We start from the raw sequence: 27,743 nt of genomic DNA, 5'->3' as shown, positions 1-27,743 counted from the left end.
TATCCAGGGATGTTAAGTAACTGTGTGGGTCACTTAAAACCAGCCTTATAATTACTAGGTTTGCACTAAAGTCACAGTTCAAAAAGCAGACTAATGCACTGTACAAGGTACACCTCTCTCACTTATTTAATCTTCTACCTTTAAACTTGTGACACCTTTTTCTTAAAATATTCAACCATCTAACACCATTTCCGAATTATGATCCCTTTGGTATACCCCTGCTTCTTCCATTGGCCATGCCATCAAAAACCTATATTCTAAGGGTACGAGTTCTTCAATTTTAAGCAGCAATGGTCTGACTCTGTCTTTAAGCCACCATCTCTCCTCCACCCGTTGCAGTAATACACACCAGAATGCCCATATGATAAGAGCAGCAGGGTGCTTTTCAGCGAAGTCTGCTCTGAATTGTTGGCCCACGAGGGGCGGGAACCTGAGAGCAGCGTTCTTCCGATCTAATGCTGTATTGGCTTTGTCCGACACATAGAAGCACACTCGTAATTTTACCATCACGAGCCCGTACGCTTCGCGCTGTTCAGGTGCTATAGGTAGCTTAGATGCGAGATCGAGGAGTCTTGCGTCGGTAGGACCGCCACTCAAATCCTCTACTTTAGGTGTGTACAGGTCTCCAAGAAGCGCCCGCAGAGACGATCGCATTAGGGTGATATTATGTTCTACCGTAATCGCCGCACATCCCTGAATGAGAATGAGCCATTCTGCTAGAGAACCGGTATCTTCGTTGAAAAGTAACGATGTCGCGTCCTTTGCAGCAGCGAAATGGTAGGGTATGAATAAACACGAGCAAGCAAATAGCGGGAGGGCCGTCTCCGGTGACATAGAAGCTATAGCTTCTCGAAAAAGCGGAATGGCCCTAGCTTGGTGCTCCGCAGCCGTCCGTTCAAGAATGTCTGTCTTTTCCGGAATGGAAGACCGCAGATGCAACGCTGCGACTGCGAGCACCTCATGCAAGAGATACGGATACTGTGTCGCAAGGTCGGCAACGACCTCTCGCCACACCGTTATCGACGAGGTATCATCCGCCTGCGCGAGTGCTGTGGATTGGGTGAAATGGCGGTACAATCCGAAATCGCTAAATGTAAAGGATGGCGCCTCATGAGGCCGGGGTATGATCACTTCTGGTGTTCTCGAGTCGTCCTTGGCTTCGGGAGACGGCGGTGCCAAGCTGCACGCAAGATTCCTTTTGACGCAATACGAACATGGTTGCGCCTCGTCGCATTTCACCTTTTTAGATTTGCAGGTTGTGCACCCCGTGCGACTTTTATGATGGGCTCTTCGAGACGTCGACATTGCATTAATTTATTGATTCTTTTCCCCGCGACGCCTATTAATGGGGATTTTCTCCTACGACCTTTTTATCTATCTCCTAATTGCGACCATTATAGGCGCAGCTATACCTAGCACCGCCTCACTAAGGTAGCAAAAACCCAGTAAATCGACCCCCGTCAATTGGAACCATGAAGTAAATACAACCCAATTAATAATAACATTCGGCGTTCGCCTTCTCGATGTGTGAATAGGGTCATCTGATATGATCCGATGTAGGGTTATACCATTAACAGGAAATATTAAATCTAACTCGTATATGCCCTAAGCGTATAGAAAACTCGAGGGGCGCAGCTCAAGTAAACCACTAAATTATACGCTACAACCGCACTCGAGTACATCTATGAGGCCGCCAACAACCCTCGCCATTCTATAGCTTATTCATATATAAACCCATGGCATTCAACTACAGGAATCTCTTCCACTTTCTAAGGCACATTTTGGAGCTTAGTCTATCGGGGCCTATATGATCTTCATTATTATTGTATCATTGGACGTACCTAGGTACCTGGGTTGGTGGTGATGAATCAAGCGCGTGAGTAACCCTAACCCTGACTACATATCCCTACTCAATCTTCGCGGAGCACGTTAGGTGGATGGCATATGCGTGACCACCAAGTATTAGAAGCATATCTAATAAATCCTAGTTTCAGCTGTATAGTCCGTAGAATATTATCAAAGATTAGGACGATCTATCTGCTTATACAATCCAACAAAACTCATATAATGTAACCCCTCGTAGCTGACGTAAAGTAAACATCTTCAGCTCCCATCTCGTGCAGCAATACTTTTAGTAAGAGTGAAAATTAAGCAAGCAGGAAATTTTCAGCTTTGGCTCTTCTTAATGTCGTGTCACCATACCTTCAATACTTCGCGGGCCGTGCCGTCGCGCATCTACATCGGTCTCCGAAGCACGAAGCTGGCATACACCGCATATAGAATTAGCCAATCAAGTGAAGAATGGACGTGATTTTGATAATTGACCCCCTTTTCTCAGTCCCGTTCAGGTACCCCCCCTGAAGGGGGGCCTGCATCGTGTAACCGCACCGGGGAAAATATTCGATCAATGGATCATTATAATTCTGCGAGGATACCCATGGGGTTTTCGATCTCTTGTTAGTTAGTAGTTCGTAGGTTGGTCGTTGGTGGCTTTGTAATCGGGCTCATATGTCAGCATCTATTCTGTATCGGAGTTAAGGCCGGGAGGGTATTATATAGGGGTTAAGCCTTCTACAAGCTACACAGATTGATATGAAAATGTTCTTGGCTGCTTGGCGAGATTATGTAGGTAGAAATCAGCGTACGTACACCTCAAGTGTCTCACATTGGGCTGCGGGTAGACGTTTCGGTAGAGTGTAAAAAAAGCAAGTCTCGATCACTATCTATTCCGCGCCACTTGATAGGAGACAACTTCCACTTTTGATTAAGGCCTTTTCTTTTCCCTTCTCCTTATCACTGGATATACGTCACTATTTCGATTTTTGAATTAAACCCCGTGATGGTGTGGGCTTACGTTGTTTCGTTGATCTTTTCGTACGTAAGTGTGATGCCTACGGTGCAGAGATTAGTGAACAGGGAAATACCGTGCGGAAATACAGCTCTTCTCAAAGATTAAGGATACCAACTTAGTACCAGATGTTTGTGGGTAGATACATGAGTGACAGTCATTCACGCGAAGATATCGTGTTCGGGGACGAGTCCAATCCAATTTGAGGGCCGTATAACCCGGACACTTTTGAGCAGTACTGCCTACGTGGCCACCTACTAATACAATATCAACGGTTCTTCTGGGAGAAATAATGGATATCGGGTACGATGATTAGTAAACAGTTGCCGGCTAGTTTGGATATGATGGTGCCCCGGAGTAAATTCTTCTGGATGATGCCGGTTATAGTGCCGCGAATAAACCATAAGATAAGCATGAACTGCTCCAAACATACTAATATTTCTTTATACTTGAAGCTTTATCAGGGGTATAATACTAGATGTTTCGAGGCGGGTTTAACTCACCTTCCCTAGACTAGTAGTTTGCGCCGCAGACAGTCCGCTCTTCTTTGGGTATCTTTTCCGGTTATATCATACCCAGACTCTATAATACTCCAATGGCTAATTTGTAATCAATTCAGTAACTCCAATATCCTGCCTAGGTACATCAGAAACACCTCATAGGAACGTCGTCCAAATGTGAGCTAATGAGGCCTATCCTCATTGGGTCCTTTTTTCTAAACCCCGACACTATAACACCGATGTAAGGGATTCAGTTATAGATTGAGATTAGGCAAGAGGTAAAAAAGGCTCCATTGTTGTGTGAGGTATTATTGTATATAACGTACGCAATATGCTCGACATCATCCGATTCTTTGCTCGAGTCCACACCCACTCCGACATTCAACGTTAAGCTATCGATCATGCTTCCAAAAACCTATAAACATGCCGTCTTTAAAGGCCTAAACGAGCCCCTAACCGTAGAGCAGACACCCCTTCGACTCCCCGGCCCCGGCGAAATCCTCGTCAAAGTCGAAGCCTGCGGTGTCTGCCACACAGACCACTACGCCCAAATCAACGTCCTAGGAAGCGGCTTCCCTCGCGTCCCCGGACACGAGATCATCGGGAATGTAGCGGCTATCGGCGACAACGTGATGGGGTGGAAGGTAGGCGATCGCATTGGCGCTGGGTACCATGGTGGACATGATGGCGGGTGCGCGCAGTGTAAGGACGGGTGGCCGCAGATGTGTGATAATTTGGCTACGAATGGGATAAGTAAAGATGGAGGATGTGAGTCCCTTCCTTTGCATCAGTGCATCAGTGTGGTGGATAGGATGGCTAATAGGTGTTTAGTTGGCGAGTACTGCATCCTCCGTGCTGAAGCTTCGGTTCATATACCCCTGGATATTGACGCTAAGACATGTGCGCCTTTGCTTTGCGCGGGCTCGACGATTTTCCATGGACTGCGGATTTCTGATCTTAACCCTGGGGATACGGTTGGTGTGCAGGGTCTAGGGGGTCTAGGCCATGTTGCCGTTCAGATTGCTGCGAGGATGGGTTATCGGGTTATCGCCATCTCACGAGGTCCGGAGAAGGAGGCTGCGGCGAGGAAACTTGGTGCTCATGAGTACATCGACTCGACCAATGGCGATAGCGGCGAGACTCTAAGGGCTTTAGGTGGCGCCAATCTCGTTATCAGCACCGCGATGTCTGCCGATGTCATGACTCCCCTTCTGAAGGGACTTAATATCCTTGGAAAGCTGCTGATCGTGAGCTTTCCTGGTAACATTACGCTGGACCCGATTACCATGATTAATCGCGGACTATCGGTTCAACTATGCCCAATCGCAAAGTCAGCCGATTCTGAAAAGACTATTGAATTCGCGAGTCTGCATAATTTGCATTGTGAGACTGAGACGTTTCCCCTAGATCGTGCGCAGGATGCTTTCGGTAGGTCAATCACCCCTTATTCGCTTTCATCAACTATTCCCTCGGTAATATACGGTTTATCATACCGTGCTAATATGTCTAGATGCCATGTTAAGTGGCAGGGTGCGCTTTCGGGCTGTTCTCACAATGTAGCGGGAATTTCCCATGCTTAGTGATTAGGGGGTATGTATATTGTAGCACGAAGTCATTTAGGTACCACATACGAATAAAATACATCTTGAATACCAAAACCCGTCTTGAAAGATCCTTCCTCTAGGTTTAAACATCTACTTGCTTACCTGTCTAGGTACTGAAGATCGAGGTTTCTCGCGAGTACATAGGAGTCCTCAACCAATCCTTGGAGTCATCGCCGCGGCCTCATACACAAGGCCCGAGAAACTGATCGGGGATAGTAATCTCTTCACAGATTCGGGGGCTTTTCAACGCTTATATTCCTAATTGAGTTTCTTTATCGCGGACTATCCGGGTTGATGATCGGTGGTTGGCCGGGGAAATTCAATCCGGGGAACGTTCCGTGGACCGCCAGGGGGTGATGACCGGTTCCACGGCGAAATTGGCCATGCAGTACCCGTATGAGTTCACACTTCCCCCGGAAAAGTGATGCATCGCATGCGAAAAAGGATATAACAATGCAACTCTTAGAAATTGAGATTCTTGCGATCGGAGTTAAGACGCAGTTGCCTTAGCAAGTATCTGCGCATGTATGCTACCCTTCTTGCAGAATGCCGGCTGATGAGAAACAGATAAGGATGAGGTTCGCATCCCTTTTCCTGTGTATGGGGGCCGTACGGTATATAGAAGAATGCTTAGAGGGGTTTATTGCTACACAAATGCCCCTGAAGGATTCTTGATTATTCATGAGTCACAATCGCTAAGATCCTAGCCAGGAGATACTCCAAGACGATGACTAAATTAAAAGCCTCATCTATTAATGGAGTCACATTAAACCTATGGCCCATTTTTATCCTTTTGACGACGGGTCATCAGTAACGGTTAGGGAACCAACCGGAGCTACTCCTGGTCAAAACTGGGTAGTTGAACCGGCTCCTCCCGATTCTCTTCAACAACCCCCTAAGTAATCAATAGGATCAACTCAATTGAAGTCACGAGTGTGCTATTGCTGAAAGTGACTCAAATGCTGATCGTAGTTCAATGTAGGTTAATAATATGGGTAATATTTTCCACGGCCATACCTAGGTATGCCTCTTCACAATGGATAGGGGGTTTTGATAATTCTTTATAAGGAGCTTCGACTTCCTCCATATCTTCATTCCAAGGGCATCATCGACAAGATTTGAATCATCATACCAACTCCAGAACCCCAATCGCACAACATTATGGCTGGACAGAAAGAGCTTGTTCTGCCTTTGCAGAGCTTCCCGACCACTCAACCGGCTATTTTGCTTACGGTATGTCGAAGCAGTGACATTTCCAGGGTTGGAATGCTAATGATATATAGGCCAGTTTCAACGAAAAATATGCTTGTGGTGATATATACTCCGGATCGAATCTCGTAGTTGTGGTATGTTTGATTGTGGGTTATGGCAACGAGGACCATGCTAACTGATTAGCCCCTGACTGGTGGTACCATTGAGTCCGTTGCGGGCTTCGAGCCCAAGTTAAAGTTCAACGTCAACAGCGGCGCCGATTTCCTTACGGTTGATGCTGACAAGAAGCATGGGCGTGTCAATGTGAAAGGTGTAGCAACTGATGATGAGGGGCTCTCTATCACCTTCATCGCCGACGGTATCGTCGAATTGAATGATATCACCACCGCCATTGCGTTTGGAGCACCTGACGCCAAGCCCTCTCCCTTCGGTTTCGCGGGTATGTTTTGACTATCTTCCTAGATTCATATGCACTAACAATCAACTAGTCGAAATGTTTAAGTTTGAGACTGGGCACGCCAAGTACAAGTCTCTCGAAGGCATGCTTTTTGTTGGAAGCCAGCGGTTCACACCGCCGAAGGGTGAAACGATCGGTGTTGAGGTGCGCCTCGCTAGAGTCATATCAGGTACTGGGATGGAGTAAACATCTACACAGCTGGCTCAAAGTAGGTATTTGATCATATCCACGGTATCGAATGTAAAATAATCAACGTCAATGAATAAGAAAGACACTCCTCTTAACCTCCAAGTACAGACAAACTGAAGTTCCCATTGCACATGGACTCCCCTAGTTAGATGATCTTAAGTCCTGCTAGGCCCCCTATAAGTGTTTCAGGAACAACCATCTGGGACCCTTCGGCGTTCCTTTCCCAGCCAAAGAAATCGCAGCTCCCGAATCTACAAACGAAATGTAATTTCCCGGGAACTTTCTTCCTTCCGGTGATTTGTCTTCTACTGGGAATTCCACAGCAACAGATTGGGTTCTGGGGATTCCAGCCACGGTCGTCGTCGAAATTAATGAACCGATTGCAATCTTGGCATTTATAGTAAAAACGTCCGGCATTCCCATTTCGATTCGATTTTCTAGTTATCTCTCGAATACCAGGCCCATCGCATACCATGCATGTCGGTATAGGTTGTCCACCGTTGTTGTATAACGTGCTGACGATGGTCTTGTACGGATTAGTAAGGCATAGATTTCGATATATTGTGGTTACATACAGCCATTATGTATCCAGGGAATTCGGTTCTACTAGGTTCTTATCGTACAGAGCGAATTGGCTAAGATGTAGAGGTTATCCGTATGATGGCAGGGGAATAGTTTTACAAAATTGAGCTACCTAGGAGTCGTACACTCACTGCGTTTTATTCATACTAAATATCCACGAGGCTCTGGAAGGGGGGGGTGACTTCTTTGGAAGTACCTATTCATTTTCCTGGCCTAATTGGCTGGATGTGTACCTCTTTGGCCGATGCGACATTGGGGATAGCTGGCCAACACTAATATAAAAACTCGATACCGTTTTCTCGGTATATGAAGCACTAGAAGTAGTGTAACATATGGGACAAGTAGTAGTTAAGCCGTCTGCACTTTCATGCTTGTCTAGCCACGTAGTTATCAATCAAAGGGTGTGTTCTCACCGAGGTTAGACAATAGATGGTATAATCGCCGGTCTTATTCTACCATATTCTACCTTTACTGCATGGTATGTTTCAGCCATTCATCAAGAGTTTTGATGCGTCTGCAACATGGAGGACGATAATTGATCACATTCAAATTATGGTGACGTACGTGGAACGGACGGAAGCGAGCAATTTACTCTTCTAGTATGCAAGCCTACGCCACGTAAACAGTAGCCTACAGGAAGACTAAGATGAATCACGCCACAGAAACCGGGCATATCCTCCTATGTCAGTATACCCTAAAAGAGGATGATATTCAGATCACTCATTTGATTTCTGCGCTTCGTATGAGTGATGTGTTTAGCAGCAGAAGAACGATTGTGTAAGTAGTAGAGTAGCAAGCCACCTCACGTATGTGGTATTCAACCCCCGCGGCGCCTCGGAGTTCCGGAGTTTGGTAATTTACTCCGCGCCCCAAGGTATATTTGTCGTGAAGTACTTGACATCCAATAAACACATGGGGACGCTTCGTAATGCAAGCGGAATCGTAGCGAGGTCAAATAATATCTTCACATCGTTGAGAGACCGAATCGGCTATTTAACCCATCTTACGCGGTGGACGACTAAGAGGGCTAATTGGCGACACGAAAACATTGTAGAAGAAGTTCTTCCCAACTCATATCCAAATATAGTGGCGTTTATCCGTACTCTAAATTCGTATCACTCATACTTCTTAAATAGTAGCCGGGCGAATAAGGCCAAATTGATTGACTGATTTTGTAACTGTGTTAACCTAGATACATTACATCGACATCGACAATCCTTCCTAGAAGACTCTTCCAGATAGGTAGAGCTCAAATAACCACTGGAGTATCAGATCCAGCCTTGTTTGATTCGGTCCTTCCATTCAGTGCGAGGAATGATTTCACTGTTCCCTTCTTCGTCGTCAAAGAAATTGCAGCTTGAGATTGAGCATATATAGTGCACTTTTCCAGGCGTAACGTGTCTCACGTTTGTCAATTGTCTCCGACTCGGGCATCCACAATTGCAGAGTGGATTTAAGGGGTCGAAACCGCGTTCATCGTTAAAACCGAGGAACTTTTTGCAGCACGAGGATTTGCATTTAAAATACTCGCGTCCTGCGTTGAGGGGTTGTTTTTTTTAACTGTTTTCGCCATGATCGGCTCTCCACATCGATGACAACCCGGCGGCGCCAATGGGAGTTAACTCAAGGTTGATGTTAGGTTGGAAATGGCTTGGGAGAATTGCTCCAAGGCTGACAATAGGCTAGGAAGGTCTAAGGAGTTGGACTTGCACTTGTAAGTCGAGTGCATTAGGGCGGACGAGAGAGTAACATACATCCATGGTTAACTTGGGAGTGCTTTACTCGTAGGTAGTTCTGGGATAATTGAGTCGGGGAATAATCTAGCCTAACAGCGACTGTAGTTCATGGTGTAAGATTTGGTTTTATATCTGCCCTTGTTGGTATGTTGGAATGCTTGTTATAATGGCTCCATGAAGAACTCAATCTTGTACTTGGGGCTCTTCAATCCAATAGGATTTACTAGCTGCTTTGCATTCATGCCTGATATGGTGGGCGGTTATTGTTCAGTCCATAGAAAGGCAGAGGGCCCATGCAGCTCTGAATCATTCAAAGATTTCACCAAGATTTCCTAGTATAACTGGCTGGTATATAATGCCGTCCTTCGGAATGTTCCAGCGCCCTTAACGACGTGACGTGGGGTAGCAAGACATCAGAAGTAGTGTAACTTAATAGCGTTGAGCCACTGGCTTTCCGCTACGTCGTCAAGCAAGTTTTCACAATTTAGGCGATGGATACTGTTACTGGATGCCTCTTCCGTCTTTTTAGCGATGCAGGAATTATGATGCAAACACCAGGCTCCTTCAATACGTAAACTAACACCAATAAAACAGAAGCTGTAAAGAAAGGCGATTTTAACCATATGCATACAACAGATTATCATGCATGGCCTAGAACCACTCAACGACGACACCCCAACATCTCGGTGTCTCAGAGGATTTTGGGAGAATATCAAGTAACCGAGCGAGCGAGTGGCTGGAGTTGGGGATATCTTGATACATTATTCGCTCGGTCCCTACCTAAGCAGGCAACCCGGATCTCGACCTAAGACAAATTCTCACGCTACCTAGTAATCATAAGAATTCCGTCAATTATTTTGAGGCTATGTGTGATGGGTGGTGGTTCTATAACGCGCGATCTTTCTCTGCGGATCTTGGCTTCTAGATAACGGTGAGCTTGGGTCTTTGAACTGATTGGTTCTTGATGGCATATTTGGTGCTTCTTCTAAATAATCAGCTAATGCTCTATCAATATTATAAATATGATGTTCATTGAAGTACTCGAGGTCTAGAAGACATTTGATACTTATTTTCGTATAAGAGGTTTATGATTGCCTAGGTGGGCACCTAAGTACCCAGGTATTAGGGTACGGAGATACCTAGGCAGACAGGTAGGCTATCCGCTATTCAGAGGATAACGACTTCTTGGCGCCTTCATCAATTCGAGCCCGTGAGCATTTTAGGTAATAGGATACTTGCAAACCATCTCCTTCCACATCGCACTTCAGGACATTATATGTGATGATAGCAAGAAGGCTGACTAATTGTGGTTTAATATTGAGGCGAGAAGATAAAGGGGTCAAGATCGCGACCCCTGAAGGCATCGATTAAAAGCACAACCCCTATTTCCACTTCGACCTCCACTAATGGATCTCGCTAAATTCTCCTCAGCTTATATAATTGCCCTACAAGCCCACCTAAAGTGACCAACCATAGTTTCGTCTTCAATCTCATTTAGGTACCAGATTCTAGACCCTTTCAAATTCATTCCCACATACACTACACAAAAGAACCCTGCTAATTTTACGTCCGTCGTTCTCTCGAAGGACTTAGTAGTCTCTATAGCCATCAGCTAGAGCAAGAGAAGAGCTAGACCATGTTAGCCAAGCCAAATCGCTTCGTATCGTTATTTCGTTGCCTAAAAATTCAGCAAAACTTGCGATTATGATTAACACGTAAAGATGCGAAGTGCAGATCCAGCACATTAGCACGATCTTCAAAACCCAATAGTTTAGTAAGAAATCTATGCTTCTTCACTAATTAAACTGGAAAGCAGCGCTCATTGGCTGGTTCGTTCTTGGGTATTTGTATTAAAAAGTGATGATCGTGGCAGTGCCCTGTAGAATTTCCGGGGGTGACATGGTTCAAGACCCCCGGGCACGGCACCAATTTGGTGGTAGAATCTAGATACGGAACGCGTCATGTAACGCTATATCGTCTCGGTCGAAGGATCCGATACGAGGGTCCCATCGCCCCCTGAAAAGTGAGCTCCTGCAATTTTCGGCCGACTTGGGGCGTTTATCGCATTACTTAGCACTTTTAGAAACGGGCTTTCTTTTGACTTGGTCCTATGCCATCCATTCTTTAATTGTTTCTTTTGACGTTGATTTAAGAGTCTTCTAGAAAAATATACCCAGTCGCAGAATTTCGGGACTGATCCACTTTGTTTCATCTTGGAATCTGAAAATGAAGCTCTCGCCACTAATAAGTCTTGGCTTCCTCACATCCATCGCGTACGCCACAACCATGAGTCGTGACAATGGCGCTGTGTCACCGCCTATCTACATCCTCAAGACGACCCAACGGGCGACGACCGCTCTTAGCAAAGCGCTGGACGCTTTAGGGTACAGTCGTCTAGAACCTAGACCTGATCTAGGTAACCAAACAGCATCATACAACACATACCTCGAAGTTACGTCGAGTTCGGAATTGGAAGGGATATCTACATTTGATCAAGACGCCAAATTTATATTGCCTCGAGGGAGTGGGAATACTAAAAGGGGATGGTGGATACAGGGCGCTCATGAACTGAAGCGATCGCAATCCTTAGCCAAGGATGATGCTTGGTTGGCTCACGACTTGTTTTCCGAGGAGAATGGCGCGCAAGAGCTTCTTGAATTGGATGTGCTTGCTCTAGAGACGGCGACGCAAGCAGAAAACTGGGTAACGCTTTGCAAGTTTCTCGGTATGGGATATAGTGTGGTCGAAAGATTGGGATTATGGCATTTCCCTCAATAAATGGGGAATTTGGCGTTGACGGCGTGGTTTGGGATTTTTTAAAAAAGTTATGTTTGCATAGAAAGGAGTTATTGCGGGTGGGTCTTGGGTCCTGTGGATAACTGCCATTTAAGAAGCCGAAACAAGAAAGGGAGCGACGAACGATTTTGGGATACGACATGCGACAACAAGAAGGCGATTTTGCCCCCGATTGAACTTTGCCGATGCGTTCAGACTCGAATTTGGCCCCCTCCCATCGCTTTAAGGGTACGGTGGTCCGGACGAGTCGCCCGGCGCATATGCAAGCCTGTTTACGGAGCCCCTGGATTACCTAATGTTAGTAGCATGTGTCAGATAGATCTATTTTATATGTTAGAGACTACATGACACTGCACATCACGAAGCATCGCTATATACCATGCCGAATCACCGAGGTTTTTGATGAGCGACGCTTCTATTAATAACCTGCGTCAAACCCTCCGGTAAACCCGTCGCTGTATATCGTCCCTGGAAGGCCAATTGATAGATGTGGGATGCTATAGGGCAATATGCATGGTAGACAAGATCACTTTAACCACATGATCACTTCTTCATATTATGTTCTTCGAGCGATTCTAGATTTGTATTTCTTTGAGTGGCATGAAAATCCCCACCACACTGGGGAGCATCCCACATAAACCCCTGCAATTCATATATGCCAGAAACAAATATGATGCTTCACGTAGAAATAAGGTTCTATCGTAAGAATGAGTTGTTACCCAATTCGAGCAAACTGGCTATATATGATATGCCAATCTAGACTGAGCCTCATTCAACTACCCCGGATATAGCTACCATAAATATCCAGCCACGTGGAGTACTTACGCAATGCATGACCATGCCCTTATATTGAGAATAGCCTATTCTGACGATACTACCTTTTGGTATGGGGTAGACCCCGTGAAGTTTATTTTTCTTGTAGCTTCGGTTTCCCCTGTGCTAGTCGTGAGCCCGGTTCGCATTTACGGATCGGTACCTAGATCGTCAGGATACCAGGCTAAAACTTCACTCTGAGTACCTGATTCTCCAACTACTCCGCAATAATAATGTATGTTGATATTGATTAACCGAATATCCGATTTCCCGATTTGGAACAGAGTCCGCCGCGATAAATTAACCGACTAGTAGATTAGCCAGAGGGATGAACAAGCTAAGGTGAGATCCGGGGAAATGGCAGTGGCCACGATGAAATTGGTCTTAAAAACAACATTAGGGGGGACAACAGGATAAAAATACTTATTGGGAGCTTGCCCACCGGAACTTTGAAGTGAGCTTGTATAAGAGTTCTAGGAATATCCCCAAGTTAATTTGGCCGTAGACTTGCCCCATTTGCTTAAGGACGACAATATGCAGGTTGTATCGACGCTCGCCACTTTGGCGCTTGCCACTATTGGCAGTGCCCAGTCCATCACTAAGGTGAACGACTTCAATGCCAGCCCTACAAAGCTGGGCATGTACTCCTACGTGCCAAAGAACCTTAAGACCCCGGCTCCTATCATCGTCGCCGTACACCACTGCCAAGGCTCCGCTCAACAATACTCCACCGAGTCTCACTACATGCCCTTGGCTGACCAACATGGCTTCATCTTGATCTACCCCAACTCGCGATCCAGCGGTGGTTGCTTCGATGTCGCTTCCGACGCTAGTACGTTCCCTTAATTTACCGATATGGCTCAGATCGAATAATTGCTGACTGAATTGGTATAGCCCTGAAGCATGATGGCGGTGGTGACAGCCAGACCATCATCAACATGGTTAAATACGCTGTAGACAAGTACGGTGGTGATGCCAACAGGACATACGTCACTGGAACCAGTTCCGGTGCCATGATGACGAACGTGCTTCTCGGAGCTTACCCCGACGTCTTCAAGGCGGGATCCGTCTACTCTGGTGTCCCCGACGGATGCTTCTACGTCTCCGGCTCGACCGCCACCCAGGACCCCCCTGGATGGAACAACGCTTGCGCTAACGGCCAGAGCACCAAGACTGCTCAACAATGGGGTGACCTCGTCCGATCCTACTACCCCGACTACACCGGCCCCCGCCCCCGTGTCCAAGTGTAAGAAACCATTTTCCCCGCACAGCGGTGACTTTTAGCTCTCTGGACTAACATGACGAAATAGTTGGCACGGAACCTCCGACGGCACCCTCCGATACCCCAACTGTGAGTTCCGAGCCAATTTGAACAACCGCAAAATATAAATACTGATTGTCAAAATAGACCAAGAAACCCTCAAGGAGTGGTCCAACGTCCTAGGCCTCACGACATCGGCGGACAAGACCAACACGCCCCAGAGCGGATACACCCAGACCATCTACGGAGACGGAGATGCCGCTACCGCCCAGCTAGTCGGATACAGCGCCCAAGGAGTCGGCCACACCGTCCCCGTCCACGAGGCTCAGGACCTTGCTTTCTTCGGAATTGCGTAAATGGGAAAATCGGGCTAGGCTTTGAAAGATACTCAGGTAAAAATCTGGGAGCTTGGCAGGCCTCAGATGGAAAGGAAAATGGCTTAAAATACCAATTTTAACAAGTAGTGCAATGAGAACATTACTTTGCCATAAAAGAAGTAATTTGACGTGAATGTTGAACTGAGCGGACTTGCGTAACGTACCTTGGGGCTTGGTAACACCGAAAATCCAGGAGAACTGAGCTTCCAGGCTGGGCTAGATGCCAGATTCCCACTGCCAATATCTCATAATTGAAAGCGGTACAATACTGTCCCTCTGTATAATTATCGAATAAGGAGTGTAGTCGTTGTAAAGACCCTTACCATCGTTCCTTCCACCGGTGGTTGTAACGGAGGTGTCCGGTCTTGTTACCGGTATGAGCCCCACTTTCGCCGTATGCAAAACCACACATTTTCCGGAAGGTTTACCGAGCAGAGAATATCTTCCATGATATCTAATATCACTAAACATCCCTTGCTTAAGGCTATCATAGATGCCCGAAATATGAAATGTGTAGCAATTGGGTTAGGCTTTGATGTCTCCGACGCCCTCCGAGATGATAAGGATTCTCTTAGTTTCCTCGTCCCTCTAGCTTTGCTTTTTCTTGTAGTAAAATTTTCGGTAGTACAAATTTGATTAATGGTCTTGATGACGTAGAGGGTGTAACGAAGGCCATATTTACTAGATAGTCTTTCTCATCTGTCATATGATATTAATTCGGGTTCAATCTCATCTTATTTTCTTCTTAGAATGTGAAAAGATGTAGGTCCCTTGCGAGAAAAGCCAAGTACGGGGTTACATAATAGTATACACCCGGGTATGTACCTAAATAATGACCAGTAACGCCCTTCGGGTCAACACCGCGGGGTTCCAGCCACTACGCTGAAGGGGGGAGGGGGCCCCGAAGGCCCCGCTGGAGATTGTCGCGGACCCCCTTATCTTTTTCTACGATAGAAGGCGTTCGGGCTATTGAGAATCACTAACCTTCCTCGAGATTGAAATAACATAAGTATTGAGCTGATTCTCGGATGAACATATTTTTTTCAATGTCAAATTCCGGGCCGACATTGATCTAAAGCCATCTCTAGCCTAACCCACTTTCGCGACTAATTCGGATCACTCGTTGAGATTCTCTTAATCTACATCTCACCTATTACGCCATCATCAAGCAAAATGGGCTCCTGTGATCCAGAGCCTCAAAAGCTCTTCATAGAAACACCGTGCATCCCATCGCCGCCCCTTTCGCGTATAGCAGGTTGGTAAGAACCTATTTCCCATATCCTTAACCCCTCAAATCTGATTACACCGAGACTAATAAAGAAACCGCAGCAATGTCTTCCTTAAGCTGGAAAACCTCCAGCCATCCGGCTCGTTCAAATCGCGAGGGGTTGGAAATATGATGTACCAAGCCATGCTCGCTAAACCTGCTGGAAATGCGCACTTTTACTGCTCATCTGGGGGCAATGCAGGCCTAGCGTGTGCAACAGCGGCTGGTACACTGAGTCGGCCGTGTACTATTGTCGTACCCACGCTCACACCTGCACATATGATAGAGAAAATGCGCCGTAAGTAATTTCAATCTACTTTAAATGAATGATTTTATGATGTCACTTTTCAAGCAATTGCGACACCCGGCTAGAAATTACATCGAAGAGACCAAGATATTGACCTTTATTCATAGTACTCGGCGCCACAGCCCATCAAATAGGCCCCAATTGGGCCGCCGCAGATGAGCACCTTCGCACCGAACTGCTCGCTCACGACCCAGCCGGCATTTACGTACCGCCTTTCGACCACCCAGATGTCTGGGAGGGCGCGAGTTTCATTGTCGATGAGCTGGTCAAGCAAGTGAAGCCTCTAGGCGCGCAATCTATTGACGCCATCCTCGTATGTAAAACCCGGCTCTGAGCAGAAGTACTCACTAACCCCCACCAAAGTGTAACTGTGGCGGCGGCGGCCTCCTCAATGGTATCATGGCGGGTGTAACCAAGAACCTCTCCACGCAAACCCCCAAACCAAAAGTCATAGCCGTGGAAACCATCGGCGCTGAAAGTCTTAACGCTAGTATCCAGGCTGGTCATCTCGTCACACTTCCCGCGATAACCAGCATCGCAATCAGTCTCGGCGCGCCGCGCGTCTCCGAGCGCACGTTCCTGTGGGCGACGCGCGATGCGCCGGATATACTGCAAAGCGTCGTAGTCACCGATGCCGAGGCCGTGGATAGCACGATACGGTTCGCGGACGATGCGCGTATGTTGGTTGAGACGGCTTGTGGAGCTACGATTGCGGTGGTGTATAACGGGGAGTTGAGGAAGATCGTGGGGGCGGGTTTGAGCGATGAGGAGTGGAGTCGGAAGAATGTTGTTGTGGTTGTATGTGGAGGGCAGAATATCTCGTTAGAGATGTTGAGAGAATATGCTGAGAAGTTTGGGGTTGGGAGATAGTGACTACATGAAGAACGCAACATGATAGATATTGAAACTATTTAACGTGGCTGATGCTTTAAGAGCTAAAGTATCTATATAGACGACGCTATATGCAAACATATACTGTGTCATAAATCCCATCTACCACCTACCAATCGTATCTTCATGACCCTTTAGGTGCCTTAATGACACCAGTCCGCACTCGAAACACTTAAGAATCGGTGTGTTGATCTTCTGTCAAAAGGGTGAGTCAAGGCAACGGTGCCGAATGAAACCAAGGGGGTTACTCACCATTATTGGTGTCGTCAAGATTAAAGATGGAATCGCGCTGGGAGTCAGTATCGACTTCCTCATTAAACTGCACTGAGGTCGGAAGACCACCGCTCAAATAGACTTGGCTCATAGTGACATAGTCGGACTGCTGATCGAATTGGCTCATTGCTGAATCATCAGAACGCGGACCAGATAATCGAGCATGTCTGCATCGTTCCTCGGTGCTTTCTTCGTGATCCTGATAGTCCTGCATTTCAACAAATTCCGTAACGGCTGCAGGCATTGGCCAAGCACCGGTGGACGTGTCATACATATTATACGGATTGGCGTTCGGGTCGTTCCTTTGGTATACGTCGGAGGTGGTATTTGATATGTCAGTATTGGATGATACTGGCTGCCTTGACGGGAAAGATGTACTGGAGACGACAGTCCCCGGCCCTAAGAGTGACGTATATGTATGGGTTGTGGTGCCTTCAGTAGAATCAGATATACTGGGCACACCAGCACTCGGATTGTTCCTTTGGGCTGAATTTGTGTCATTATTTGCTGTTGGTGCTTGCATCGGTGAAGCGTTGAAGCTACCAGCATCTAACTCAATAGGTGGCGCGCTTGGCATGGCGTTATTCAGAGCAGAAATCACCATTCTCATCACGTTGTCGTCGTTTCCGATAGAATGTTCGGCTCGGTGGTTTTTCATATAGTCGATGACTCTGTCACGTGAAGAAAGGCGACAGTCTCTGTAATCTATGCACGTCTATAGTAAGTACGACTTATCTCGGAAATACTCGTACCTATGTAGGAGGACTCGGTGTCCAAGTAGATAATGTCTAGAACTCACAAGGGTCAGGAGGCCTTGTCACTCCAGGGAATAATACATCCCAAACACGAAACCACCGTTTCTCGTCGTCGTAACGGTCATCCGGGTGCTCGAAAGCTTTCTTTACAGCCTCCCATTCGGTCTGGGACAAGCCGTCTTTCCGTATGAACTGTTTTTCCTCGCACCTTGGATCTTCAAGTAGGTGAGTTTCAAGATCCCCTTGCTGCCTAAAGATCTCCTCGCATCGAGAGCATTGATGTAGGATGTGAATGCGTCTTATATGCTGCCTTCTCCCAAGTCAACCTGGAGATCTATAGAACGATATCTAGGCATACTAACTTGTAGTGACTGATTGTGTCAAATCCATTATTTCCGCAGGATGCATATCGTAGTGAGAACGAGCCAGAGTACTTCCAATCATCGAAGACGTTGAACGCGCAAGCGAAGTTCCTTGTCCGGGCTTGTCTTTTATTCCGTCGACGGCCGACGACGGGTCGGCTCTCCTCGCCGTCATTCCCGTGTACCTGGCCCTGAGTCGAATCATCAGGAAAAACCTCTCCGTATTTCCGTTTCCCAGTCCTAGATTCCTTGAAATGGGGAATTGGGCTGGAATTGCCGGTATACTGTGGCGACACAGACCTAAAACCGCAATAGGTGCTCACTCGGGGGGCAGATAGAAACCCACGGCAGCGGGCGATTATTCTTTGAACCAACCGCTTGCCTGGCGGGAAAATTCGCGTTATTTCATGGTGCGAGTGTGTGATAGATGACTCGCTTTCGCCACATTCACTCTCGTCTTTCTCCTTTTCTTCCGTGGACAACCCAATTGTTGGGATTCTAGCCTCTGGGGGGTTGGAATTATCAACCACTTGGGATTGAACTATGCTATCAACTTTGACCTTTGGTAGGCCACTAATCTCTGGTGAATGAGCACTGGACTCTGTATCTATACCGTTGGCGGTATCCTTATATGTTTCCTCATTGTCTGTTTCGTCCTTAATGCTTTTTGGGTCTGGTTGAAGAAGAGTTCCAATGACAGCATCATCATATACTGCCAAATTAACCTCTGGTAAATGAGCAGTTGAATCTATATCCATATTATCGGCGGTATCATTTGCCTCATTATCCGTTTGGTCCATGGTGTTTGTTAGGTGTGGTTTAGGAAGAGTTCCAATGGCGGCATCACCATACGCTGTCTCATACGATGTTACGCTGGTATCCGGTGAATGAGAAATGGGCTCTGTATCCGTACCGCTGACGGTATCATTGTATGCTGTCTCGTTATCCGTCTGATCCTTAGTGTTTATTGGGTGTGATCTAGGAGGAGCACCAACGGCGGCACCAATCCCCAATAAATGAGCACCGGGCTTCATATTCATACCGCTAGCGGTACCCTCACATACAGCCTTGCTATCTGTTCGGCCCTTCGTGTTTGTTGGGTGTCGTTTAGGAAGAGCTGTGACGCCGGCGTTGTTACGCGCCGTCACACTAATAATTTGTAATTAGTATAGAAGTAATTTACATACTCTGTAGACTCACCGAGGAATTCTAACAGGGGTATGCATTTGGCCGACGTGCCCAGAAACTCTGTCCACGTCTTGGAACACTTTCTCGATGGTTTTGGTTCGGTTCAACCTAGACACCAGGAGGGGATTCCAAGGATCCGAGTCGTCCTGTAACCAAGCCACGAGCCGTTCGTTCACGTAACTGTTAGCTGATGAAGGTCCCATGTCCGCAGCTGGAACCAATTTGGTAATGCAAGCTCTTATATATATATATATATAGGCAAGCTTTGGTGGAAATAACTGTAAGTAGTAACTTTCTCAAATTGATCATAATAAAGTGTAGTGGGTTGCCTACCTATATGTAGAAATAGAGAGAGGGAAATGGGATGAATTGGGATGAATTGGGATACGTGTGCGAATCTAGTAACAATCGTGCGGGATGCAATTTGCACACTCGCGCGCCGTCCCGCACCCATCTTGTACCACCCACACACGCATGTATATACATGCATACATACACGTATAGGTACGTTCCTCTACAGTTGTATACTTTTGCGAAAAGTATCAGCACGATTCGTGACCTCAGTAGATTTGTAAAAAAAAAAAAAAAAAAAAAGACGCTAGAGGGATTCCTTGATATCAAGAACTTTGAGAAATGCAATACTAGTGCGATTTCTCGTGTTGTAGGTATTGAGGCAGTACTCACTGTTGATGAAGCCCATCAAGGTATCAATCCTCGGCATCATCCTGTCGAGTCCGTACCCAACCTTGACCTATCAAACGCGCACTCCCAATACATCCCCTCCCGCGCAGCCTCCCAAGTTTTCTTCCCCCCATTCCCCTTTGACGCAAACTCGAAGTCCGCAAGCACCATCCGTATCTCGCCAAAGTAATTAACATCTCCCTTCTTCACAAACCCTAGGCTTTTAAACAACGCGATACTGCCAGTATTACTCGCATTAATCTTAGCTACGACTTCTCGTAGCGCAGGAGTAGAAGTAGGAGTAGTTGTGGTGGCAGTATTGTCGGCGTTAGCATACTCAGCTAAGATAGCATCAAGATGCCGTCGCACAAACACTAAGAACGTCGACACAGCCGCGCGCCCGATTCCCTTGCCGCGGTGAGATGAGTCCGCGATCATTATGTCGACTTCGGCTGTGTAGTATGTCTTTTCTCCCTTCTCTGGTTCCTGTCCTTGTTGCTCATCTTCATCATCATCCCACGGTGTAAGGAACAGATTAATATCCCCGATCATTTTTGTCGGCGCATCATCTACACCTGCCACTACTATAGGCGCTGGATCCTGTGGCAGTAGCGGCTCGCACAAAATAAATGTGAGTTTATCTGGTGACTCGCGCCATGATGCCTGGTTCTCGTACTCCTCATCTAGGGAGAGACGTTCTGAAGCTGTGGCTTCACGGATGGCCTGTAGTTTGTCAGTACTCGTTCAACTTACTTAGCTTCATATAATTTTCGCAGCTTGAGCAGCAGGGGAGAAAATGAGAATACCGGATCCTCCATCCACTGATGGTATCGTGGGACATGGTGCGCATCGTAAGGTACAAGAAGGACCTTTTCGGTCGAGACAGCTGTTTTAAACCCGATCACGTATTAGCTTACTCACTTCGGAGTTTATAGAAGGGGAGAAAAGCGACACGCAGCCCAGTCCTAGACAGGTTACGGAATGGGATCTAACTAACCGATATTCTCATTGAACCTCATCGTAATATTAAAAGTATCTCAAACCCGATCCGGAATTTCAATCGCATATTCTTATGCTACGATTCAATCGCATCGTCGTTGCGAAGAGTCGTGGGATTAACATGAGAAAATTATGTTGTGGAAGACTTGGTGCCTAAGCTAAGATGGAGCCCTGGGAATCAACTATTCTCCCTATAAATTTAGGTGCATGTTACCCGACACATGTACCTATTTGGCCCGCTATCTTACGATATCACCACATCAGACTTCAGTTCGGAATTTGCAAAAAGGGGAGTTTTCCCTGGGTATCATCATATTTATACTTTTATCTGATTTTACAATGTCCGATGTATTTACATCATATACTGTTCCTTGCACATTAATCCTCTACAGGAATCGGTGGGAACAAACTGCTATGTGCGCCCTCGCCAAGTGTTATCATAGGGGTCCCATAAGAATCATCTGCGTGTAACACCGCATACTGTATCGTCCTTCTGTCATGACTAACGCCAAGCCTATCCAGGAACTCATTTGCCTTCTCAGGGATAAATGGCTGAAGAAGAATACCCACGAGACGCAATGACTCGGCTGCGTAAAATACGATTTGTTCGACCGCCGCCGCATCATCTTCATCGGTTTTGGCCCAAGGTGATGCTTCTTGTATGAACCTATTTGTCTATAAAAAAAAGTTAGCTTATACCGCGAAGAAACAAATCTTGTGAAACATACCTCAAATACAAGTTTCATAATCTCCCTCAATGCGCCGCTAGGATTCAATTCTTCCATATGGCCCTCAACCTTCCCTACAAGCCTCTCCAACTCTCCTCGGTGGATGTCAACCACTTCCGGAAGCGGCTCAGATTGTTTGCTACTCATAGACGACACTATTTCCGCTACTTTCCAATTCTTCGGCCGCGTGATTCGGTTGAGTAGGTTGCCAAGGCCTCTCTGTAAGCCCTTCTTGTACCTATCAACAATAAACTCGTTGCTGTAGTCGGAGTCGTGAGCCATAGCGCCGTTGTAGATTAAAAAGTATCGCATGGTATCCACACCCCAACGATCAATAGCGAAGAAAGGGTTCACCACGTTGCCAACTGACTTGGACATCTTCTGTCGGCTCATTAACCAGTGTCCGTGACTGAGAATGCGTTTCGGCAGGGGGAGATCCAGTGCCATAAGCAATGCAGGCCAGTATACGCTATGGAAGCGAACAATATCTTTCCCAACAATATGCACATCAGCCGGCCACCCCTTCGTATGCTCGTCGCCCGGTGGCCACACAGGATATCCAGCGACCGTGATATAATTGATCAGAGCATCGACCCATACGTAAATAGTCTGACTCGAGTCATCCGGCACCGGAATACCCCAATCCAGACGACTGACCGGCCGCGATATCGAAAGATCCTCCAGGTTATTTTGGACCCAACTAACCACCTCCGCGAAGCGATTACTCGGAACAATCCACCCCGGGCTCTCAGCGTAGAATTTCAATAGCCTGTCTCGGAAAGCCGTCAATCGAAAATGGTAATTCCTCTCCTCGGTCCACTCAACCGCATTCCCCGTCTCAACCGACGCCATAAACGTCTTCCCCGTTACAGGCGAGACACGTTTCTCGACCGCGTTATCTGGATAATACGTCTCATCACTAACGCAATACCAGCCCTCATGTTTAGTCTCGTAAATATATCCACTATCCCTCAAGCCCGTCCAGAAATATTCAACCGCATCTCTATGTTCGGGATCCGTGGTTCGTATAAAGTGGTCGTTTGAAATATTCGCTTTCCTCGCGAGGTCCTTAAACGTCTCGGCGTTCGCATCGCATAGGGCTTTCGGAGGGACATCTTGTAATTCGGCCGCGCGTTGGACTTTCATGCCGTGTTCGTCGGTACCTGTGCTTAGAATCGCCGGTCTGCCTTTTAGGACTTGCCATCGTTTTAGGACGTCTGCGATCAACATGCTATATAGATGACCGACGTGGGGAGCTTGCGAAGAAGCTAATTAGCAAAGAAAGAACCATAAACTGCTTAGTAAAGGGTATAGGGAATATACTCACAAGCGTTAACGTAAAAAATCGGCGTTGTCACATAATACGGCTTCTCCTTAGCATCCCGCAAAGCTGCACTACTGCTAAACAGCTTGCGCCGAACCTGACCGGTTCGACATGAGTGACATATCCAGCCATTGCGTGCCAATCGTCCAGCTTTAATAGTCGACAATTGCCGGCTTAACACCCCCAAATGGCCCCTCATGGCCTGGTGGTTTCTCGTCTGTTGTGACTGACAAGAGGTTAATAATGGTAGATTATCGATGTAAGCTACTGTATGAAAACATTCGATATTTTAACATCGGGGAAGAATTTCATTTTCGCCGACTTGTCGATCTAAGGACCCCAATTGGGGTAGTACTAGGTGGGGTTGGGTGGGGGAAGTCGAGTAGGGCGGACAATTAAGCTATCGTGATATTACGTCATCAGACTTTGTCTAGCATATATCGTTAACATTCTTCACAAATAAATTATCTATTCCAGTCACAGTTCAATAAACTCCAGTCCAGAGAGGCTTATAGCCGTTTGTACTAATAGGACTATCTAGCTACATAGCTCGGGGGCAGAGGAACGTAAAAGTCCAACTGCGTGGTAAAGCAAAAGCAAAAACACCTAGCACCAAGCCTTCCATTATGCGTGCATTATTTTCCTCTAAGAAATCAGAGATTGAATGAAATCGAATACCATTCGGTTTGTCGTTCCAATCGTCATTAAAAAGATCATCCTAGGGTATATAGGGGTCGTATCACTCCCTTTACTCCTGTACTCCTTTTCCTTTTGCCTTGGTTGATATTGAACGCCCGCCGACCACGCCTATCGTACAAGTGCAAATTAATGAATAGGATAACTTAAGTACCTCGGAAAAGGAATTGTAAGTCTTCCTGTGAGAGCTTCTGAGTGGACGTCTCATCCGCATTCACGGTCGAGTTGATCATGTTGGTCTTCTTCTCTTGAAGTAAGACCATACGGCTCTCCACGGAATCCTCGATGCAGAGGCGTGTGATTACACAAGGACGTGTCTGACCAATACGATGGCATCGATCAGCCGATTGCCACTCAGCTGCAGGATTCCACCACCTATAACATAGCTATCATTAGTACATTTCTTAGGAAAGCAAAGGGGATAAAATGATAACTTACGGGTCAACAATGAAGACGCGTGACGCCTCAGTGAGGTTCAATGCCACACCGCCAGCCTTGAGGGATACCAAGAAACACTCTACACCAACGTTGTTCATGAAATGATCAATAGAAGCCTGTCGTTGAGGAGGTGACATGCTTCCATCAAGCATGACTGTCGTGATACCAGCACGTCGTAAGCGCCACTCAATCAATTGCAGCATAGTGGTGAACTGCGAGAAGATGATGGACTTTTGTGATGCGTTGTCCGATCGCATTCGGTGAAGTTCATGAACCAGCAACTCAATCTTGGATGATGATGTCCAGTTCTCCATCTTGATACGGTTGATAATTGATGACTTCTTGACGAGGACTTCGTCTTGCTCAATCTCAGGTTGTTCTAGGTCAATTGACAAGGGAATGTGGCATTGTGGGCAGTCAGGGCTTTTCTGAGAGTCAACATAACTCTTCGCGCAAGAACGGCAAAAGTCATGTTTGCACTTGGATCGAATCGCTTCCTCGGCAGGTTCGTCACATATGCAGCAGACCAGCACGTTCTGTCCGCCCTCGCTAGTCTTCTTCAAAATCAGATCAGGATGATCGGCCACTTGGCGCATCTGCATAATCAAGCCGAAAATGTTGGCATAATTGTTAAGCAGAACACCTTGAGCGACGTAAGTGTCGAACTCGCGTTGGCTGTTATTCATGATGCTGTTAGCAAGGTCATTCTCCTCCTCACTGAAGAACTGTCGGTTCACGTAAATTTCCTTCACGGGAAGCTCCATAGAACTGGTATGGTCCTTTTTCAGGCGACGCAACATAATTCGGCTGGTAAGCAATCGAAGTTTGTCAAAAGCCACTTTTCCCTCCCCGACATTGCCGTTACGCATAATCGGGTTGAGGAGTTCCTGGTTGAAGACAGATACGTGATGCATCATAGCGTGATTGCCTAAGACGAGTTAGCAGGTACATCGAATACATCTGAGATCTAGGAACAGATACGTACAGTGCTTGCATCGACTATCGTCATCCGCAGCCCAGTTAAGGTTGGAACAATTACAACTCGAGCAAAGATAAGCAGCAAACGGCATGATTCGCAGGAATCGTAGTAGCGAGAAGAACTCGCCGATCCGATTCTGTAGAGGTGTGCCGGTCAAGCACCAACGGAATTCGACGTTAAGAGCAAAGCATGCTTTGGCTGTCATGCTTTGTCGTGACTGCATCATGTTAATCGCGAATAAATTAATTGATAGTAAGGGCGTACCTTAATGCAATGAGCCTCGTCAAGAATGACACGATGGAATTTGATCTGATGAACGGGGCTTTTCTCCTTGTATGTACCCTCGCGCCTCTTAAAGCCCTTTTCCTGCTTTCGGTACATGGACTCCAGCGTGTTGTATGACATCATGATAACGTCGAACTTCTTGAGGTCTTTGGCCTTCATCTGCTTTGCCTTTTGATTTGTACCGTGGAAAACAACCGTTTTCAATTGTCCGTTGGTGTACGAATCGATCTCCGATGTCCACTGCATTAAAGCTACAGGAGGAACAAGCACGAGCGTAGGCGCTTTTGCAGGATAATCAGACATGATTAGGGATACGGCTTGGATAGTCTTGCCAAGGCCCATCTCGTCACCAAGAAGACCACCCTTCCATTTTGTCTGCTCCATCGCCATCATCCAAGCAAGCCCCGCACGTTGGAAGGGTTTCAACTGACGCTTGATATTGCTTGGTTGATCAGCTAAGCCGGCATTAACAACAGGCATTGCTTCAAGTTCAGCCCACATGGTTAGGAGCTCGGGATGATGCATCTCCAGTCTCTCTCTCTTCCAGTCGCTCCTCTTACGAGAACCTGCACGACGGGTCCCGCGATTAGCGCGCGTAGGGACCAGGGGCGCATCGAGAGAAAGATCTATAGGAGGTTCATCCCTTGTAGATTCATCGTCAGAAGCTTCGTCAAAATGGGCGTCAGAGTTCTCATCGGAGTCCTCAATGTGGTCTTCAGAATGAACATCAGGTTCAGATACCTCGTCCTCGCTATCAGCAACAATCATCTTCTGCTTTTTACGAGAGCCTAAAGAAGAAGGCAAAGCTTCATCATCGTCCTCAGAGTCGGGGATAAGAGATATATTTGATCGCTTTGTTCCCGCCACAGATTTTCCCTTGCGGTTGTTTGACGGGATGTAAGCCATGGCCTCTTCTTCTTCCATGCGCTGGAGGTTGCGCGCAACTTTCGCACTAACAGAGTTGTCGTTAGGGAAGAACTCGTCATCATCCTCAGCTTCCGAGTCATCCACGTAAGAAATAGGGCCAGGCCGGTGGCGTCTGGCACCTCTAGTAGTTGACGAACCAAAACCCTTAGGCTTACTGCCTGACGAAGTGCCGTCGAGATCGAGATCAGGAAGTTCGACGACTAGACGAGGACGGGGTCCGCTCTTCGAGGTCGAGGGCTTGGCGGATACCGAGACAGACGGTGCTGGAGTCACGGCATTGCTAGTGGCCGGCGTAGAGTAGTCGCTGTCTGAGATCGTTGTGGGAGTAGGCGCCGAAGAAGTTGAGTTGCTGCCGACAGTACCTAACTCCTTCGCCGCAGCAACACTTTTAGCGGCTGCTGCACTTCGGGTTCGGGGCGGCATCTCGTTGTGGGTATTGTGAATCGCAGCGATGATAGACAAAATCGGCGCAATCGAATATGTTCAAAATAAAAATGAATGTGACGAATTTTAGTAGGACGGCGAAAGCCTATTTATCAAAAATAGGCAGGTAGGGCGAAAAGCGGAAGTGTGAATGCGAATCGTGAATGATGATGGGGGAATGAATTTCGGATTTGGAGGTGACTGCGCCGTTATAGGTGCGGCGTGAAAAAAAGTCAAGGAAATAGGAAATGGACAACAGCCTTGCCCAAGAGTTGGTTATTGATCGCCCAAAATCAAGGCTTAACCATCAAAAAATGGTAGAAGAAAATAACACATTGGGAGAATTGCAAAAGATAGCATTAATCCTGATCAAGGATATGTAAAGTGGCAAGTTGATCAGGTTGGGTTGAACGATGAAAAAAGAAGAGAAGGGGGGGAGAAAGACTCTTGAAAAACGCCGAGCTTGCACCACACAAAGATTTTGTGGGGTTGAAGGAGAATAAATTTGGGGGGAAAGCTGTAAGCTGCACTGTTTTTTTTCCTAGGCAGCGGTGTTTGAGGCGCGACTACCACACGCAAACTCGTGACTTGATCGCCGCTAGTGAAGCTAGGAAAGAGCGTTTGGAGATGCTGGTTTCAGATAAGCCAATGAGAGCTGAGAAAACGTAATTTAACCCCCTGTCGCCGTTCCTTCTTTTAGCGGGTTAGTGTTAAAAAGTTCCCCTTTGTGGATCGTTCTTGCCCCTCGGCGACCTTGGCCCCCTGAAAAAAATCAACAATAGAACACTGACTTGCATGAAAGCACGCTATAAATCCATTAAACTGATAAGATGATTCCCTGAAAG

General features: G+C 46.8%; 11 protein-coding genes across 11 annotated transcripts; 5 read left to right on the top strand and 6 right to left on the bottom strand.

Annotated features, from left to right (window-relative positions):
* Position 1: 1 nt before the first annotated feature.
* On the bottom strand, positions 2 to 1,544 carry F4822DRAFT_396848 (uncharacterized protein). Its single transcript, XM_051457571.1, has one exon. It carries the CDS (start codon positions 1,303 to 1,305, stop codon positions 172 to 174), a length of 1,134 nt encoding a protein of 377 aa, XP_051317252.1. The 5' UTR covers positions 1,306 to 1,544; the 3' UTR covers positions 2 to 171.
* Positions 1,545 to 3,555: 2,011 nt separating this feature from the next.
* Positions 3,556 to 4,975, top strand: F4822DRAFT_186984 (alcohol dehydrogenase GroES-like domain-containing protein). Its single transcript, XM_051453496.1, has 3 exons — positions 3,556 to 4,116; positions 4,180 to 4,776; positions 4,859 to 4,975. Exons 1-3 carry the CDS (start codon positions 3,750 to 3,752, stop codon positions 4,906 to 4,908), a joined length of 1,014 nt encoding a protein of 337 aa, XP_051317251.1. The 5' UTR covers positions 3,556 to 3,749; the 3' UTR covers positions 4,909 to 4,975.
* Positions 4,976 to 5,862: 887 nt separating this feature from the next.
* Positions 5,863 to 6,881, top strand: F4822DRAFT_186968 (uncharacterized protein). Its single transcript, XM_051453495.1, has 4 exons — positions 5,863 to 6,185; positions 6,236 to 6,298; positions 6,348 to 6,603; positions 6,653 to 6,881. The coding sequence occupies exons 1-4, from the start codon at positions 6,114 to 6,116 to the stop codon at positions 6,805 to 6,807; spliced, it is 546 nt and encodes a 181-aa protein (XP_051317250.1). The 5' UTR covers positions 5,863 to 6,113; the 3' UTR covers positions 6,808 to 6,881.
* F4822DRAFT_396843 (uncharacterized protein) lies at positions 6,758 to 7,722 on the bottom strand. Its single transcript, XM_051457570.1, has 2 exons — positions 7,386 to 7,722; positions 6,758 to 7,336 (listed from the first exon to the last, which is right to left on the bottom strand). The coding sequence occupies exons 1-2, from the start codon at positions 7,389 to 7,391 to the stop codon at positions 6,956 to 6,958; spliced, it is 387 nt and encodes a 128-aa protein (XP_051317249.1). The 5' UTR covers positions 7,392 to 7,722; the 3' UTR covers positions 6,758 to 6,955.
* A 3,692-nt stretch (positions 7,723 to 11,414) lies between these two features.
* F4822DRAFT_427323 (uncharacterized protein) lies at positions 11,415 to 11,906 on the top strand (the record flags this gene model as incomplete). Its single annotated transcript, XM_051460717.1, has 1 exon — positions 11,415 to 11,906. One exon carries the CDS (start codon positions 11,415 to 11,417, stop codon positions 11,904 to 11,906), a length of 492 nt encoding a protein of 163 aa, XP_051317248.1.
* A 1,173-nt stretch (positions 11,907 to 13,079) lies between these two features.
* On the top strand, positions 13,080 to 14,473 carry F4822DRAFT_186785 (carbohydrate esterase family 1 protein). The gene is made up of 5 exons (XM_051453492.1): positions 13,080 to 13,191; positions 13,243 to 13,569; positions 13,632 to 13,983; positions 14,048 to 14,088; positions 14,146 to 14,473. Exons 2-5 carry the CDS (start codon positions 13,272 to 13,274, stop codon positions 14,352 to 14,354), a joined length of 900 nt encoding a protein of 299 aa, XP_051317247.1. The 5' UTR covers positions 13,080 to 13,191; positions 13,243 to 13,271; the 3' UTR covers positions 14,355 to 14,473.
* Positions 14,474 to 15,197: 724 nt separating this feature from the next.
* Positions 15,198 to 16,952, top strand: F4822DRAFT_186844 (pyridoxal-phosphate dependent enzyme). The gene is made up of 4 exons (XM_051453493.1): positions 15,198 to 15,634; positions 15,705 to 15,940; positions 16,057 to 16,262; positions 16,313 to 16,952. Exons 1-4 carry the CDS (start codon positions 15,549 to 15,551, stop codon positions 16,817 to 16,819), a joined length of 1,035 nt encoding a protein of 344 aa, XP_051317246.1. The 5' UTR covers positions 15,198 to 15,548; the 3' UTR covers positions 16,820 to 16,952.
* Positions 16,916 to 19,563, bottom strand: F4822DRAFT_186923 (uncharacterized protein). Its single transcript, XM_051453494.1, has 5 exons — positions 19,445 to 19,563; positions 18,231 to 19,379; positions 17,913 to 18,178; positions 17,093 to 17,818; positions 16,916 to 17,035 (listed from the first exon to the last, which is right to left on the bottom strand). The coding sequence occupies exons 2-5, from the start codon at positions 19,268 to 19,270 to the stop codon at positions 17,013 to 17,015; spliced, it is 2,055 nt and encodes a 684-aa protein (XP_051317245.1). The 5' UTR covers positions 19,271 to 19,379; positions 19,445 to 19,563; the 3' UTR covers positions 16,916 to 17,012.
* A 359-nt stretch (positions 19,564 to 19,922) lies between these two features.
* Positions 19,923 to 21,275, bottom strand: F4822DRAFT_396824 (GNAT domain-containing protein). Its single transcript, XM_051457569.1, has 3 exons — positions 21,097 to 21,275; positions 20,906 to 20,985; positions 19,923 to 20,822 (listed from the first exon to the last, which is right to left on the bottom strand). The coding sequence occupies exons 1-3, from the start codon at positions 21,116 to 21,118 to the stop codon at positions 20,139 to 20,141; spliced, it is 786 nt and encodes a 261-aa protein (XP_051317244.1). The 5' UTR covers positions 21,119 to 21,275; the 3' UTR covers positions 19,923 to 20,138.
* F4822DRAFT_396823 (methionyl-tRNA synthetase) lies at positions 21,276 to 23,461 on the bottom strand. Its single transcript, XM_051457568.1, has 3 exons — positions 23,154 to 23,461; positions 21,827 to 23,082; positions 21,276 to 21,773 (listed from the first exon to the last, which is right to left on the bottom strand). The coding sequence occupies exons 1-3, from the start codon at positions 23,347 to 23,349 to the stop codon at positions 21,477 to 21,479; spliced, it is 1,749 nt and encodes a 582-aa protein (XP_051317243.1). The 5' UTR covers positions 23,350 to 23,461; the 3' UTR covers positions 21,276 to 21,476.
* Positions 23,462 to 23,603: 142 nt separating this feature from the next.
* Positions 23,604 to 27,425, bottom strand: F4822DRAFT_396821 (SNF2 family N-terminal domain-containing protein). The gene is made up of 4 exons (XM_051457567.1): positions 25,528 to 27,425; positions 25,270 to 25,480; positions 24,285 to 25,212; positions 23,604 to 24,221 (listed from the first exon to the last, which is right to left on the bottom strand). The coding sequence occupies exons 1-4, from the start codon at positions 26,896 to 26,898 to the stop codon at positions 23,993 to 23,995; spliced, it is 2,739 nt and encodes a 912-aa protein (XP_051317242.1). The 5' UTR covers positions 26,899 to 27,425; the 3' UTR covers positions 23,604 to 23,992.
* Between the last annotated feature and the right edge of the window lie 318 nt (positions 27,426 to 27,743).

Source organism: Hypoxylon trugodes, assembly GCF_022578975.1.
Source record: "Hypoxylon trugodes strain CBS 135444 unplaced genomic scaffold F4822scaffold_3, whole genome shotgun sequence".
Taxonomy (NCBI): domain Eukaryota; kingdom Fungi; phylum Ascomycota; class Sordariomycetes; order Xylariales; family Hypoxylaceae; genus Hypoxylon; species Hypoxylon trugodes.
This window is presented reverse-complemented; position numbering and strand designations above follow the sequence as displayed.

Excerpts from the sequence above, each read along its gene's own strand:
- F4822DRAFT_186785 (XM_051453492.1), top strand. The coding sequence starts at position 13,272 with ATGCAGGTTGTATCGACGCTCGCCACTTTGGCGCTTGCCACTATTGGC. Across the intron at positions 13,570-13,631 it reads CGATGTCGCTTCCGACGCTA|CCCTGAAGCATGATGGCGGT; the intron begins GTACGTTCCCTT and ends GAATTGGTATAG. Across the intron at positions 14,089-14,145 it reads CACCCTCCGATACCCCAACT|ACCAAGAAACCCTCAAGGAG; the intron begins GTGAGTTCCGAG and ends TTGTCAAAATAG.
- F4822DRAFT_186923 (XM_051453494.1), bottom strand. The coding sequence starts at position 19,270 with ATGAATATGAAGCCCGGTGCTCATTTATTGGGGATTGGTGCCGCCGTT. Across the intron at positions 18,179-18,230 it reads GACACAATCAGTCACTACAA|GCAGCATATAAGACGCATTC; the intron begins GTTAGTATGCCT and ends ACTTGGGAGAAG. Across the intron at positions 17,819-17,912 it reads GACAAGGCCTCCTGACCCTT|ATTACAGAGACTGTCGCCTT; the intron begins GTGAGTTCTAGA and ends AGACGTGCATAG.
- F4822DRAFT_396821 (XM_051457567.1), bottom strand. The coding sequence starts at position 26,898 with ATGCCGCCCCGAACCCGAAGTGCAGCAGCCGCTAAAAGTGTTGCTGCG. Across the intron at positions 25,481-25,527 it reads ACGAGGCTCATTGCATTAAG|TCACGACAAAGCATGACAGC; the intron begins GTACGCCCTTAC and ends AACATGATGCAG. Across the intron at positions 24,222-24,284 it reads CGCGTCTTCATTGTTGACCC|GTGGTGGAATCCTGCAGCTG; the intron begins GTAAGTTATCAT and ends GCTATGTTATAG.
- F4822DRAFT_186844 (XM_051453493.1), top strand. The coding sequence starts at position 15,549 with ATGGGCTCCTGTGATCCAGAGCCTCAAAAGCTCTTCATAGAAACACCG. Across the intron at positions 15,635-15,704 it reads CTTTCGCGTATAGCAGGTTG|CAATGTCTTCCTTAAGCTGG; the intron begins GTAAGAACCTAT and ends AAGAAACCGCAG. Across the intron at positions 16,263-16,312 it reads AATCTATTGACGCCATCCTC|TGTAACTGTGGCGGCGGCGG; the intron begins GTATGTAAAACC and ends CCCCCACCAAAG.
- F4822DRAFT_186968 (XM_051453495.1), top strand. The coding sequence starts at position 6,114 with ATGGCTGGACAGAAAGAGCTTGTTCTGCCTTTGCAGAGCTTCCCGACC. Across the intron at positions 6,299-6,347 it reads GATCGAATCTCGTAGTTGTG|CCCCTGACTGGTGGTACCAT; the intron begins GTATGTTTGATT and ends CTAACTGATTAG. Across the intron at positions 6,604-6,652 it reads CTCTCCCTTCGGTTTCGCGG|TCGAAATGTTTAAGTTTGAG; the intron begins GTATGTTTTGAC and ends ACAATCAACTAG.
- F4822DRAFT_396823 (XM_051457568.1), bottom strand. The coding sequence starts at position 23,349 with ATGAGGGGCCATTTGGGGGTGTTAAGCCGGCAATTGTCGACTATTAAA. Across the intron at positions 23,083-23,153 it reads GATTTTTTACGTTAACGCTT|CTCCCCACGTCGGTCATCTA; the intron begins GTGAGTATATTC and ends CTTCTTCGCAAG. Across the intron at positions 21,774-21,826 it reads TTATGAAACTTGTATTTGAG|ACAAATAGGTTCATACAAGA; the intron begins GTATGTTTCACA and ends TTTTTTTTATAG.
- F4822DRAFT_186984 (XM_051453496.1), top strand. The coding sequence starts at position 3,750 with ATGCTTCCAAAAACCTATAAACATGCCGTCTTTAAAGGCCTAAACGAG. Across the intron at positions 4,117-4,179 it reads GATAAGTAAAGATGGAGGAT|TTGGCGAGTACTGCATCCTC; the intron begins GTGAGTCCCTTC and ends ATAGGTGTTTAG. Across the intron at positions 4,777-4,858 it reads TCGTGCGCAGGATGCTTTCG|ATGCCATGTTAAGTGGCAGG; the intron begins GTAGGTCAATCA and ends TAATATGTCTAG.
- F4822DRAFT_396824 (XM_051457569.1), bottom strand. The coding sequence starts at position 21,118 with ATGAGGTTCAATGAGAATATCG. Across the intron at positions 20,986-21,096 it reads GAGGTTCAATGAGAATATCG|CTGTCTCGACCGAAAAGGTC; the intron begins GTTAGTTAGATC and ends GGTTTAAAACAG. Across the intron at positions 20,823-20,905 it reads ATCAGTGGATGGAGGATCCG|GCCATCCGTGAAGCCACAGC; the intron begins GTATTCTCATTT and ends GACAAACTACAG.
- F4822DRAFT_396848 (XM_051457571.1), bottom strand. The coding sequence starts at position 1,305 with ATGTCGACGTCTCGAAGAGCCCATCATAAAAGTCGCACGGGGTGCACA.